The sequence below is a fragment of the Marmota marmota genome, unplaced genomic scaffold, assembly GCF_001458135.2.
Source record: "Marmota marmota marmota unplaced genomic scaffold, marMar, whole genome shotgun sequence".
NCBI lineage: Eukaryota > Metazoa > Chordata > Mammalia > Rodentia > Sciuridae > Marmota > Marmota marmota.
In genome coordinates, this window is record NW_026000205.1 from 13,606,908 (window position 1) to 13,621,437 (window position 14,530).

General features: G+C 43.9%; 2 protein-coding genes across 11 annotated transcripts in view; one reads left to right on the forward strand and one right to left on the reverse strand.

Annotated features, from left to right (window-relative positions):
- Positions 1 to 6,752: 6,752 nt before the first annotated feature.
- Positions 6,753 to 10,583, reverse strand: LOC107151696 (regulator of G protein signaling 9 binding protein). The gene has a single exon (XM_048790987.1). The coding sequence runs from the start codon at positions 10,199 to 10,201 to the stop codon at positions 9,488 to 9,490; it is 714 nt and encodes a 237-aa protein (XP_048646944.1). The 5' UTR covers positions 10,202 to 10,583; the 3' UTR covers positions 6,753 to 9,487.
- Positions 10,584 to 11,250: 667 nt separating this feature from the next.
- Positions 11,251 to 14,530, forward strand: part of Ankrd27 (ankyrin repeat domain 27) — a 60,246-nt gene continuing 56,966 nt past the window's right edge. For 9 of the 10 annotated variants that reach the window (XM_048790991.1, XM_048790994.1, XM_048790993.1 and 6 more), the window contains exon 1: positions 11,251 to 11,397. The gene's annotated coding sequence lies outside the window, so the exon portion shown is untranslated. The remainder of the gene's footprint in view (positions 11,398 to 14,530) is intronic. The other variant, XM_048790996.1, reaches the window with a different exon arrangement.

Sequence of the window (14,530 nt, forward strand, 5' to 3'; positions counted from 1 at the left end):
TAAGCTGTTGTATTAGGCCCCAACCAGACTAAACCAAAATGAAGTTGCTCTTGCTAAATGCCACATAATCAAACAGAAACTTAAAGGAAGAAAATATATTCCAAAACAGATTAATTTTTTTCTATAAACTGGAGTTTCCAGCCTACTGAGTCCATATAATAAGAAAGTCCCCTTTAGTTCAATACTTTAAAAAAGTTAACTTGACATACTGACTGTAACCAATTAATTTTTTTCTTATTGTTCTGTTTTCTTGCTCCCACTTTTTTTTTAGAGAGAGAATTTTAATATTTACTTTTTAGTTTTTGGCAGACACAACACCTTTGTTTGTATGTGGTGCTGAGGATCGAACCCGGGCCACACGCATGCCAGGCGAGCGCGCTACCACTTGAGCCACATCCCCAGCCCTCCTTGTTCTCACTTTTTAAAAGTCACTGTTCTGCTATTGCCCAGTGGGAGCTCTCACTCTCTTTTATAAAATGGAGGCTGCCCTGATTCATAAATCACAAATAAAAGCCAATTAGATCTGGCCAGGAACAATGGGCTTGCTGTAATCCCAGCTACTGGTGAGGTTGAGGCAAGAGGATCACAAGTTCAAGGCCACCCCTAGCAACTTAGGGCTTAAAGGCCCTAAGCACCTGTCTGAAAATAAAAATATTAAGGGCTGGAGATGTGGCTCAGTGGTAAAGTGCCCCTTGGTTCAAACCCTAGTACCAAAATAAATAAAGAAAAATAAATTTTAAAAAGCCAATTGGATCTGTAACCAGAATTGTCTTTCCATAATGACATCATTCTGGAAGTGGCAAAATAATAGGTACAGAAATCAACTCAGTGTTTGCCAGAGTCTGGAATGGGAGAATAGAATCTTTTTAGGGATGGGGAATTTTTTAAGGATGATAGAAATATTCTATACCTTGATTGTGGTAGTGCTTACATGATTGTTTAGGAGTTCCCCTGCTATCATTTGAACCCTGAATGTCCCCCAAAGGTCCATGTCTTCAAGGTTTGGTGCCCAAGGGATTACTATTTGGAGGTTCTGAAATCTTTAAAAGGTGGAGTTTAACTGGGAGGTCCTTTGGTCACTAGAAACTTGCCCAAGAAGGGGATTGTGGGATCCCAGCCCTACAATCTTTTTCTTTTGCTTTCTGGCCATGAAGTGAGCAATGTGCTCCACCACAGGTTCCCTGATGTTGCCATTCAGCACCCCCATCAGGGTCCCAAAGCAATGGGCCCACCTGGTCTTGGACAGGAACCTCCAAAACTATGAGTGAAAATAAACCATTTCTCTTTAAGAATTAATTATCTTTGGCATTTGTTGTAATGTTAGAAAACTATTATAACCCTTAATCTTGATTTTGCTTTCCATGGTTTCACTTACCCAAGGTCAACAATAGTTCAAAATATTAAATGGAATATTCCAGAAATAATTTGAAAGTTTTAAATTGTGTGCTATTATGAGTAGAGCAATGACATCTTTCATGGTACAATCCATCCTGCCCAGGACATGAATCATCCCTTTGTCCAGCTTTACAGGCTTCACACTTTACAGGCTTCCAACCCATTATTCACATAGTACCCTTCCCTATCATCAGGTTGTCTGTCACAGTGTTGTGCTTGTGTTCAAGCTACATCATTTATCTCCCTTGATCTGACACAGGCATTGTATTATTTCACACCATCACAAGAAGAAAGGCAAGGACAGTAAAATCAACTTTATCTTAGGTATGTAAGTGTAGGAGAAAGTCTAGTATAGATAGGATTTGGTTCTTTCAGGTATCCATTAGGGGTCTTGGAACATATTCCCCCCCACTGATAAGGGGGCCTACTGTATACATTTGTCAAAACTCAAAAACTGCACATCTGAAAAGCAGTAAATTTTACTGTATTTAAATTATACCTCAATAAATTTGACTTTAAAAATATATAGATTGGGGCTGGGGATGTGGCTCAATTGGTAGTGCACTCGCCTGGCATGCACGGGGCGCTGGATTCGATCCTCAGCACCACATAAAAATAAAGATGTTGTGTCCACAAAAAACTAAAAAATAAATATAATATATATAGAGAGAGATAGATAGATAGATATAGATATGTAGATATAGATAGATAGATTGGTGTGGTGGCACATGTCTGTAATCCCAGCTATTTGGGAGGCTAAGGCAGAAAGATTTCAAGTTTAAGACCAGCCTGGGCAACTTAGCTAGACTTTGTCTCGAAATGAAATAAAAAAGAGCTGGGGGTGCTGGGGTTGTGGCTCAGCAGTGGAGTGCTCACCTAGCATGTGCAGGGCCCTGGGTTCGATCCTCAGCACCACATAAAAATAAATAAAATAAAGGTATTGTGTCCAACTACAACTAAAAAAAGGATATTAAAAAACAAAACAAAACTGGGGATGTTGTTCTACAGCACTTATTTGGTATGTATGATGCCCTGGGTTCAATCCCCAGTACTGAAAAAAAAGTAGATTCCAACTTCCTCTAGACATTTTCATTGTATATGTGGCATAATATGAATATATTTGTCTTTGTCTCTAGCTCCTGAGTTTCTAAAATCCTTACAATTTCCTGAATGTTAAGAATAAATTTATGTCAAATGTGTCCCTTTGCTAACTCCTAAATTTGTTACTGAAATGATAAGGTAACAGGGTTAGAGCCTTAGAGGTTTGGTAATTTCAACTCCACATACCAACCTCCAGGAAAGAGGGACAGCTACAGAGTAAGATCTATAAAAACTCTTGAACAAGTGATTTGATAAGTTTCTGGATTGTTGAACATAGAGGTGCAGATGAGAGTCCTCCCCTCCCAGACCTTGCCCTGTCCATCTCTTCATCTGGCTGTTCATCTGTGTCCTTGAGGAGATTTTTTAATGGCACCTGTAACTAAGGTGTTTCCCCTGAGTTCTGATGGCTGTCCTAACAAATTATTGATGTTGTCAACATAAAATGAGCTACAGGACTGACACTGCAAAACAGAGTTTATTTGGACCATCGAGAGATTGCAATCCAGGAGATACAGGCTATGGCAGACCATAGGCATACACAAGGGCATTGAGGCAATGGGAAGGCTTTTAAAGATAAAAAGAAGGCCATGTGAGCCATCTTGAAACAAAGACCACTGGCCATAGAGAGTTGCAGGAGTTGGCATGAGCTCATTGGCAGAGACAGCCATTGTTAGGTAAGTGTCTTTGTGGAAGAGGCTTATCTGGAAAATTGAAGTTTTGAGGAGTTTCTCATATAATTCCTATTATATGCCTATGTGCATGGCGGCTCTTCCTTCATAATTTCTGGCTCCATTTTGTTAGAGTTTGACATAAATTACTCCATATTGATACTGATAATTTCCACAAACCCAAGGAAGGGGGTTTTGGAAGTCCAATTTATAACTATTTGATCAGAGGCACTGGCCACACAGATTAGTGTCTGAAGTCAGAGACCAGGGTCTTGTGGGACAGAGCTTTGAGACTGTGGAATCTAACCTATCTCCAGGTATATTATGTAAGATTTGAATTACAGGACATCCCAGTTGGGGCCTATCACAAAATTTCTTGATAGGTAGGGGAAAAAAACCCCACATATCAAATTGTTTTTCTTTTACACATACCTTTTCTCATTTTGACAAGTACATCTAGCTTTAACCTTCAAATTGGTTTTTACCAGATTCTAAGTTATAGAAATTTTCACATATACAAAACTTCACATATGGGCTTTTGCCCAACCACTCAATTTTTAGGACATTTAACATAATATGATAAATAATAACAGCACTGAAAACACATTTCAAAACATGCTTTTTGATCCTTCTTGGGTAAGATTCTGACATGTTTTGTTTTGCATTTTGTGTTCTGAAAAATTATTTTCATTCTACTTGAGACTCTGGTAAAATGTACATTTTAAATAACTGAGTAACATTTTGTAGATGATAAGAGCATTCAAATTTTTATTGTAAAACAACATAACATTACATAAAAATGTTGAAAAAAACATCATTCATAATTTCACCACCTTAGCATATATTTTCATTTCTCTATATTTCCTTAGAGATCTTTCCCATTTGCCTAAGACAAACAAGCAGGGGACATTCAATTTTGCCTCTGGCAACAGAATATTAAAAGGACTTGGGCTGGGGATGTGGCTCAAGAGGTAGCATGCTCTCCTGGCATGCGTGCGGCCTGGGTTCGATCCTCAGCACCACATACAAATGAAGATGTTGTGTCCACCAAAAACTAAAAAATAAATATTAAAAAATTCTCTCTCTCTCTCTAAAAAAAAGACTCTTATAAAAAAAAAAGGACTCTTACACTCATTTGACAATAGGAGCTCTCATTTAGCTTATTTGTATAGGTTATGAAAGCCTTGAGGTTTTAAGATTCTCAAACACCAATGAATAAACATGTCCAAGATCTCATAGCACTTTGATGAAAACACCCAGAATACTCTATGGAATGAGTTGGAAAATAAATAAATCAGAGAAATGTTTTTCCAGAAATCCACCTTGTCCTCACAGACACAAGAGCCACAGCATTGACCTTGGTCAATTCCTGAAAGCCAGAGGAAACGGTATTTGAAATATGACTTTGATCTGTGTTTAATCCAGTGGAAGTTCTCTCATGCAGGGACTGTTCTTGGTACATTCCTTCTTGAATTAAAAGCTGAGTATAATCATATTGTAGAAAAGCACCTGGAGATGTATAGTCTGGAAGTATTTCTGAACATCTATTTATGTAACAAAATCTGTGAAGGGTAAATATGTTGATCAGGATGTTCACTTCCATTAAGACGTGGGCAAAGGAAATGAAGAATACTTTTTTAAGATCACAAGTTGATAGCTGGATCATTTGAGGGTGCCTTTTCCCACTGTTATAAAGACTGCACATTATCTTTAAATTTTGGCCTATTGATAAGCATTTTAGTTAGAACTTGTGAACATAAAATATCATTTAAAGAGAAGATCTGAAGCTTTTAATTCCACCCTAGATCTGATGCCACATACAGAAACAACCCCTACTGTCCTCATGTTTCCTGACATTAGGCAGCTAATGCAGTTATAGTTCTGAGGTTGCCACCTTACTTACAGAATACCCTTCTTCCAGCCTCCGTGACAAATGACAAGAGTTTGTATCTGCAGTTTCCCAGAATCCATTTAGGTGGCCTGATTGGTGGGCTAAATAAACTTTAAATACATATTGGGTTTTACTTTGAGTCTGAATTTAAATTCCTCATCTAATTTAAACACAATAAATAAATAGCATATATACACATTTCCTTTTCTCTTTCTCTCCCTCTTCGTGGTGCTGGGGATCAAACCCAGGACCTTGTTTATTCTTAGCCCCACCTTTGATTTTTAAAACCTATCCTCTAATTCTGATGTGCACTAAATCACAGTAAGCTTCATTATTTCTGATTTTTAAAATTAATATAGAGTTTTTGGGGCTGGGGATGTGGGTCAATCGGTAGCGTGCTCGCCTGCGGCGTGCTTGCGGCCCAGGTTCGATCCTCAGCACCACATACAAACAAAGATGTTGTGTCCGCCGAGAACTAAAAAATAAATATTAAAAAATTCTCTCTCTCTCTCTCTCTCTCTCCCACTCTCTCTTTAAAAAAAATTAATATAGAGTTTTAAATAATTTCTTGCTAATTTTAGACAACAACCATTGAACTGTAAGATTGCATTCTAATATGCACCAACACTAACTAATAAACAAACCCCAAAGCCAAACTAACTAGCAAAATAACTCTTTATTGTTTAACTGCATTCTATTAAACGCTTTAAGCTCTAGAAGGGATCTTTGAATTATACAGTCAAAACCTCTATTTCACAAATGAGGGATTTGAGGCACCAGGAGGTCAATACTTGTTGAGGTACTCAGACAGAGGCAGAATTCCCTGCCCATCATGGCTAGCTGGGCCTTGGGGACGGAGACATACCCCAAAGGAATGTGGATATGAATTCTATAACATTTTATTTCTCAGATGGACATATAGGTTCACACCTTGAGGCTTGCATCCTTACAAAACATTCATTATAGAATGGAAGAGCACATTCTGAGAAGGACCAAAGTAGCTAAAAATGAATCAGAGTGCACATTGGGATACAGTATTACCAGGGTTCTCATTCAAACCTCTTCAATCAAAACTACTTTTTCAGTCATTCAGGGTCATACAACTTTTTTTAGTCATTCAATATCACATGCTATTTATGTAGCTTACTGTAAACGTTAGATAAATCATGTTTTATTTTCAAGAAATGCTCTAATTTTATACACAAAAATATTTCCCTTTGTGGCATTTAAATGCATGAGTTTTTAGAAACACATAAAAAGTTGCCAGGCATTTTTCTCCTACAAATATTATGATTACAATTATTTTTATTTTACTGATAGCAGTAGTTTAGAATTTACTCTTCTGAAAACATAGTTCTCCTGACAGGTGCCTTGACATTCCAAGTTCTTTATTGATTTTTTTTAAAAATTACCATTGCATCATGGTATAGTAGAAATTTAAATTTATTATTTAAAGTAGTGATTTAAGTATCAAACGTCAAAATTAAGTCAGGCTTCTATCAAAAAGCAATCCTTTGAATTGAATATAGAAAAGGAGAGCAGAAGCTCGGTGTGGCTAGCACTCGCCTGTAATCCCAGCGACTCTGGAGACTGAAGCAGGAGGATCACAAGTTTGAGGCCAGTTTCAGCAACTTAGCAAGACCCTGTCTCAAAATTTAAAAAATAAAATGAAAATAAAAAGGTCTGGTAAAGCACCCTTGGGTTTAATCCCCACTACCAAAAAAAAAAAAAAAAGAAGAAGAAAAAAGAAAGAAAGAAAGAGGGCAGGGAGCAATCTATTGCACAAGGCAGAAAGTGATTTTTGCATTTGTCATAGCTGAAGTTCCATAGGTTAACAAGCCCAAAGGATAAATATATTTATTTTAATTCAGCCTTTTCTTTTTGTAACATTTCATCACTAATTTCATTGAGCAGAGATCCTCAGAGCAGGTGCACATCTGATTGCTCTTATAATACCCAAGGAACTGGCAAATGGGTGGAAGGAGAGACAAGGAAACTTGTTTGCCCTATTTACTCTCAACGGATTACCAAACAGCAGATGGATTGTTTTTAAAACAGGTTCTACTGAATTTTTTTTTTTTTCATGACCCAAAACACCCTGAGAAGAATAGAGGTTGCAGTCTTCGAAATGGCAGAACATCTTTAGGGCTTTTTTGTTTTTTAATTTTTTTTAGTTATTGATAGACCTTTATTTATTTATATGTAGTGCTGAGAATTGAACCCAGTGCCTCATACATGCCAGACACGTGTGCTACTGCTGATCCCCAGCCCCAGCACCTAGGTCTTATTTTTTAAGGACGTTTTTCAACACTGGTTTACAAAGTGTCCTAGCATTCTCTTGCTTGAGAGAGATTAGACTTTGGAGAGGGCGATAGACTCATGTTGTGTTGTGTGTGGGAAATTTAAAATCTTTCTACGTCATCTCCAAAAGCGCCCTGGCAAGACAGGTGCAAGAGAATTGGAAGTGGCCCCTATTCAGACTCATCCAGATTGAGTGAAGCAGAAGGAGCTTCTCATAGCAATTGTTATAAGAGGTTTGGTCAGCTTAAGACCTTGTGGGTTTTTTAAAAGCATGACCACAGACATAAGCTAACAGATTCTGTTTCCCTACCTGGCGCTGGAATTTATGTGTTGAAAAGGAGTGAAATTGGGCTAGGGTAGAGGATAAGGAGCAGTCCTCAGGATTGGGTGCCCAGACAGAAATCCTGCTGCTATTTGGCCCTCCAAGCTGCTCTTGTGGAAAACTGTCAATTCCTTCCACCTGATCCCCTTTCTCACTTCTGGGGTGAGAAAGAAAAAAAAAATCTGTGTTGGTTTTCAGCCAAACCAAAATCTCTTGATTTTGTTCTAAATTATCTCTAGAAAGTTGAATGCATCTATTTTCTCAGCCTCATGTCCCCAAGAATGTGACAGAGCTTCTCTGAACCCCAAGCAGGAGGTGGCTGCAGTGTTTAGGCAAATTCCTGCCTGGGACCAAGGGTGCTTTCCACATTTCCTTATTTATGGATCAAAAGAAGCAAAGACAGTTTACTTCTTACATTAACCTGTGATTCCAGTACTGATCCTACAACCTCAAAATTCAATCTGTATTCTAGAATATAGATTTGAAAAATAGGTGCAATTACTTATTTTGTAACCTAAGGGTACATAAAGACCTCTGACTCATTGGCACATATGAATTCGTTGTCCAATGCTTTCATGTTAAAAAACAGCTTTGATAGTACATGATGTGGTAATGTTATTTTTCTTTCAAGATGTTTATATACATATGTATGTTTAAATATATATACACATATATACTTAAAGCTTCTTAAATTTCAATTTAAAGCAGTTACATTCTAACCCAGTGTCAGAGCTCATTGACTCAAAATCTCTGTGGGCCAGTAATGCCAGATGACCAGACAGTGTGGGGGGTCAGGGAGCAGTCCTTCTCCCTCCAAAGCCAACCATCCTATTGGCTAGCAAGCAAATTCCGGGGATAAATAGGATTAAGTGCTTCAAAGAGGATTCTCTTGCCCTCCCTCAAAGGAGGATCAAACACTCTGGTCTAGTTCTGCAACAAAAATAAGCCCCTGAGAAGGAGAAAGTGCTTGTTTACATAGCATGTGGCCTTTCCCAAAGCCTTCTCATCCTCTTTCTCCATCATCCAAGGCTGGCTGGGGAGAACCCTTCTTGGCAGGCAGGTGTGTGTGGTGGATCCAATCCTGCTATATAGCAGGTTCAACCAACTACTTTCTTTGGTTTCCTAAATAGGGTCAGATCTTGTACAGCAGCGGGAGGTTAAGACCCCAAATCTCTTTTGGTGACTAATGGATCAACTGCCATAAACTGGGCCACTGGGCCATAAGAAAGCACTTTGTTTGAACTTCTAACTGCACATTCTCTTAAATTTAGGCCCCAAAGGACTGAGGTAATAATAATAATAATAATACCTGCTTACATCTTTTTGCAATTCGTTTCGTGTCCAGGAAACAAATCAGCCACCTACAAACAGCAAAACCACCCACCCTCTTCATGCTTCATACCACCTCACCCACTTCTCCAAACTGTCCCATGCAGAGAGTGCGAGACCCTGCAGGAGTGGGGCACCAAATTTGGACTCCGTGTAAAAACGTCCCAGTAGCACACGCGTTAACCCATTAACTCAAAGGAATCTGGGGTCACTATGGATCGTTTCTATTAATAGGGAATAAAGCTCCTGCAGATATTAGCGGTAATGCCCTGACAGCTCAAGCAAAGTTAACTCCTCCCGGGCCAGCAAAAGAAAACCATGTCCTGCCCAGGCAGAGGTGTGCTAGAAATGCATATACACATGCGCATACGGTGTTTTTGTGCTGCTTGCCTTAACAGGCCAGACTGCAAAGCCAATTTTGAATCTTGTTCACGGGGAGGGAGCAGGCTGCAGGCGGTGGGTAAGGGTGGCCGTCAAGCGTCAACCTAGCTTTACCACGCTCAAGGCTAGGGCCACAGCCGCCAGCAGCACGGCGCTGAAAAGAGTAGCAGCCAAGGCCTTGCTGGGGTTGCAGGATCTCGAGCGCTCTTCTACAGACACGGCGCCGACGGAGGAGGCGCCCATGCTGTTACTGGACAGTAGTTCGGCGCCCGCGGTCTGCTGGGCCTGTACTGTCCAACGCGGTACATTGACTTTCATTTCCATGTCGTTGATCATCTCTCCCACCTGAAGGACCTCGCGCTCCAACTCCTTCAGATCTGAGACGTCAAAGTCGCGTTCAGCCTGGTGACTTAGGCTGCGGGCGCTCAAGGCGCGCGCTGCTACCCGGGAGGAATCACCAGTTACACCGGTGCGCACAAGCGGCCGCAGAGGCGTATGCAGCGGGAACGCGGCTCCCAGCGCCAGTGCGCGTTGCATGTCGGCTTCCAGTATGTCCAGACAACCAGAGAAGGCCACCCAGAGGCGCTCAAATTCCGTGCGATCCTCCGCGGCCAGACCCCGGTTGCGCAGCGCAACAGTCAGCCGGGCACCAGTGGTCACCGCCAGCTCCCGCGCCTTCTGGCGGGTCTTCTGTAGTTCCTCCCTCAGGTTCTGTGAGTCCGCTGAGCCGCCGACGGTCAGCACCAAATGGTGGTAGCAAGCGGTGGTCTTGTTGAGCGCGTCTAGCAGCGCCTTGCATTCCTCTCTGGCCATGGTGGTGCGCTCCGTCGGGATCCAGCAGCCCGCACCCCTCTTACACCCTCAGCGCGGCAGGACGCTGCCAGCCCAGATGCCACCTTTGAGGTGAGCGGTCCGAACACTCTTCATGGCCCGTGATTCGTTCCGCGTTTCAGCAGCTAGCCACAAAGCTCTCCAAGGACTCGCAACTTGCACCTCCAAAGACCCAACGCGGAGAGGGAGTTGAGTCAGCTGCCTCCCATTCGCTTGTTCATTCTTTCCAGACGCGCCCCGAGGCACACACTTATCTTTTCACGACCCTTGCTTCCCCAGCGGCTCCCTGAGAAGCTCGGAGAGCGAACCCCATCCTCCTCTAGAACCACCCCAGGGCTAGCGGGCCGCCCAGCTGTGCGCTTAGCCTTAGTCGCTGCCTAGGGCAGCCGGATCGGGTTTCGTAGGACCCGCCCACCCCAGTCCTCGCAGTGTGCTTCCACCCCCTGGACCAGGAGTAGGCGGAGCCCCGCTCGGGGAAGTCACGTGTGGGTCTAGCATCTCTACCTCTTCTGCACCCTATTACAGTTCTGGAATGTTAAGACCAGCAGTTACAACCTTTCTTTATTGTGCAGATGATGAAACTAAGAAGAACTGGGTAAAAAGAAGGCTTAGTTCATGCAGAGTCCATGCAAGCGAAGGGACTAGAACCCAAGGACAGTGACTCCCAGATCCTCTAGGCAACAGAGTGATGCGCCTCATAAGACTGGGTACTTAAGTCCCGCAAAGCGAGCAGCGAATAGCAATCCGCCCGGTGGGACAATTTCCCGACGGGGTTCTTTTCCCCCCTCGCAGTCCAGCCTCCTTTCAAAAAGATAGCTTGGACCCCACCCCTAGTGTCAGATCTGCCCTCGGGCCCGCCCCTTCCATTCTGGGCACGCGCAGTCGTTGATTCTGGGCGGGGCTTCTCTGAGTAGGAAGCGCTGTGAGTTGCCTGAGTACCACCCCCGGCTGGGCCGGACTCAACGATTGCTTCACGTACACGTCACTCTGGATAAGGACGGCCGCTTATTGGGCCGGGCGGGCTAAGGAGCGGCTCCGCCCAAAGGCGGTGTAAAGGGGTGGGCTGTGGAGCCGAGCTGCCGCACCGGGGTGGTGGGCACTGAGGTCCCAACAGAGGGCCTGGGAGGTGCTGCCGCAGCCCAGAGATGGGCTGGGAGTGAAACTATGTAGCCTCTTAAGTAAGTGTCCTCCAGCCTGTCTCTTCTCGAGCCTTCCTTCTCTCGGGACCGCGTCGCCTCGGGGCCCTGAGGCCGGGCGGGGCCCGGGAGTGGGAAGGGGGAGGGGCTCCCTCCTCTGGGAGCCGGCGCCCCAGGCTGGGCTCCTGGGCCCCGGACGGCCCTGGCCGCCTTCTTCCGTTCAGGTCCGCAGCCGGGCGCGCTGTGCCTACTACGCTCCTGTGTCGAGAGGGAAGGGGAGGGCGGCGCGAAGAATGCGCCCTCTGACCCCCGCGGTCTGGGACAGGCCGGCGGGTCAGGGGTGCGGGGAGCTAGAACTTGGGGTAGTGAGCGGGGACCGTAGCTCACGCGTGGAGTCGCTTCCGCGGTTTCCTAGCGGCCTGGGGGGACTGGAAGGGGGAGGCTGGGGATGCGGGTTGTGGTCCTGGGAGACGAAGAAAGGAGAGCGGGGAATCTCTGCTTGCTTGCCTTTCTTGGAGTGGGGTCTCCTCGCCCACGTACGTGAAGATTACTGGAGGAAAACTCTTAAGCACCAAGAGATGTTCCAAACTCTGGGTCTGTTTAGTTTATTCGTTGAAGATGCCCAGCGGCGCGCTCGCTCGTCGAGCCTGGCTCTTCTGGCTGCCGCTCGAAGTGCAGGGGATGTGGGCACTCGCGGCCCATGCCGGTGGTGGGAGCAAGTGGTACATCTTCACTGTGGGTTTAGGACCTTAAGGGAACGAGGGGTTGCAAGACTTGGGGGACTATTAGGGTGCACGTGAGCTGAGATTTTCAAAGTTTATGGGTTTCCTGGAGAGAGGGCCTTGTTTTGATGAAATATTACACCCTTCCCGCTGGCCCTAGAATATAGCAGTGAACATGAGCAATTTGAGATTCCTATGTGGGGCTTAGTATTGTGACCCTCAAGAGGATCTGGAGTGCTGAGTCAGTCCTAGGACTTGCTCTCACTCAGTCTGTCCTTAAACCTTCCCGCTGGCTATTTGGGAATAGAGCTTGGGCGCTCTGGCCCTTGGCCATTCTCTGAGGAGGAGGGTCTCAGTCACCCAGTGGCCCCTGGGGTAGTTTTCAGAACAAAATCAGTGGAAGAAGGGAAAACCCATCTGTTTGGAGAGCTTTGGGAACAGCCAAGGATGAGGAGGCTAGAAAGGTGGGCCGAGGCCTGCTGTGAGAGGCTTTCAATACCCAACAGAGACTAGGAGTCCTCACTGTTGGAAAGATCACTTTGCTGAATTTCAGGAAATCCAGGAGGCAGAAGCCTTAGGCTTTGGAGGAGGAGATAAGAGAATGGAGCAGGAGTGTGTGCTTCTTCTCAAAGTCTAGCGGCAATAAAGCCTTCCCAGCCTTGACTTGTCACCTGAAATAATACTGCCAGGCAGCATTACTGGGAAAGCAGGCAGTAGTATCTGCATAGGGTTTGGGGTCACTATCTTGGCTGTGCCTCCATATACCTATTGGACTGTTTGCCTTTATAGGGAGCTGCTGGATCTTTGTTATTGGTGCATCCATGTGCTGTTTAGTGTTTCTCTGGCATCTGCCCTGTTTGCACTTTCCATGGTTATTAGTTGCCAGCATTTGGCTCGTGTCCAATAACTTCAGCCTCTCATAGATTTGCGGAGGAATGTGACTACATGATGATACCAGACCTAGAAAAGATTTAATCCAGAAAAATTCAGTCCTCATTTACCCTGGGGTTCTTTCCATATCTGAGAGATACTGAGAAGTGGCCCTTAGAGCACCTGCCCTTTAACCCAAGATACTGGCAGAGAGATGGGTGAATGATGGTTCTACCTGCAATTCTAGGAGCAGTGTGAGGGGTAGCAGTCTCCTCACCCGCCTTTTTTTGTGGTATTAAGGATCAAACTCTGGGCCTTATGCATGCTAGGAAAGTGCTCTACTATTGAACTACCCAAGTATCTGGGATTACAGGTGTGGGCTCCTGTGCCTGTCTGATTGGGTGTCATTCTGAGAGGTGGTTGTGTTCTTCCAAATCTGCCTGCTGTCTCCATGGTCCCACCCTGCTTCTAGGCATGAGACTTTTCTCCCTCTCTTAATGCTGCACATTCCAGCTGTCATTGTGTTTGGCTAACTTTGAGCGCTGTGTTTGTTTGGGGGTTTTTGCCTTTGTGCCTGCTTGGCTACTGCCTGGGGCTAGCCCCTCACCTATGCTGTTAAGGGCAGTGGCTTTCCAGATCCTGTGAGAGATGCTCTCTCCCTGAGAGGTTGAGCTTCTTCTTTTTTGTTTTATTTATTTTTTGAAGGTTTTTTTTTCTTTTGAGTTTCTTCTTAACACCTCACTATCATTTTGTTCAATTAGATAAACAGGTGCTTCCTTCCTATGGTGAGCCAGATTCAGGGCTGAGTGTTTAAAGTGGAGCTTTAAGAAAAATATGGACAGGATCCGTAAATGTTACAGGCCAGAAGGACATAAGTGAATATAACAGCATACATTACATCATCCAGTTGCTTCCACTGGTATTAAAAATAGATGAAAAGAAATTTTTTTCCCCTTCTCTTTTGGAATCACAAATTAAACCAACTGGAGAATGTTGCTCATCATTTGGAAAGTGTGCTTGGTAAAGTCTTTGGTCAGGGGCCTGGAAGGATGGAAGCATCCACAAGGGTGAGATTTTGGCAGGGAGTGCATCTCTGGGAGGTAGAGACTTCTCTGTGCTGGATTCTGCCGAGCCAGGCTGCACTCTGTCACCAGATGGTTCCTGACTACCCAGACTTAACCGGGCTGGCAGGGTGGTCAAAGACCACAAAACCATGAGTGTGCATACTGTCTTCCCAAATGCCCATACTAATTTGAGGCCTCATATGTCTTTCCTATTCATAGAGTAACCTCGATAACTCACATTCGGGGGTATTTGGTATCTCTAACCAACTGCACTAGATTTGTTGTAAATGATGCCATCATTTTGAGCTCAGGCAGGGATGGTATTTGTTTTTTAAAGGAGTTTTCTAAGAGAATTCACTTTCCAGTTTTATAAGGAAAATTTGTTTTTATTTGTGTGTGTGTATTTTAAAATGAAATGCTCATTCTTGGAAATAAACTTATCAGAGCATTAAATAATTTTAAGCAATTATCCATATGTATCAATTGAACTTTGACATTAACCCCGGGATTGTACTTGAT

Bases quoted from the DNA above. Each gene is read 5' to 3' on its own strand.
- LOC107151696 (XM_048790987.1), bottom strand. From the start codon at position 10,201: ATGGCCAGAGAGGAATGCAAGGCGCTGCTAGACGCGCTCAACAAGACC.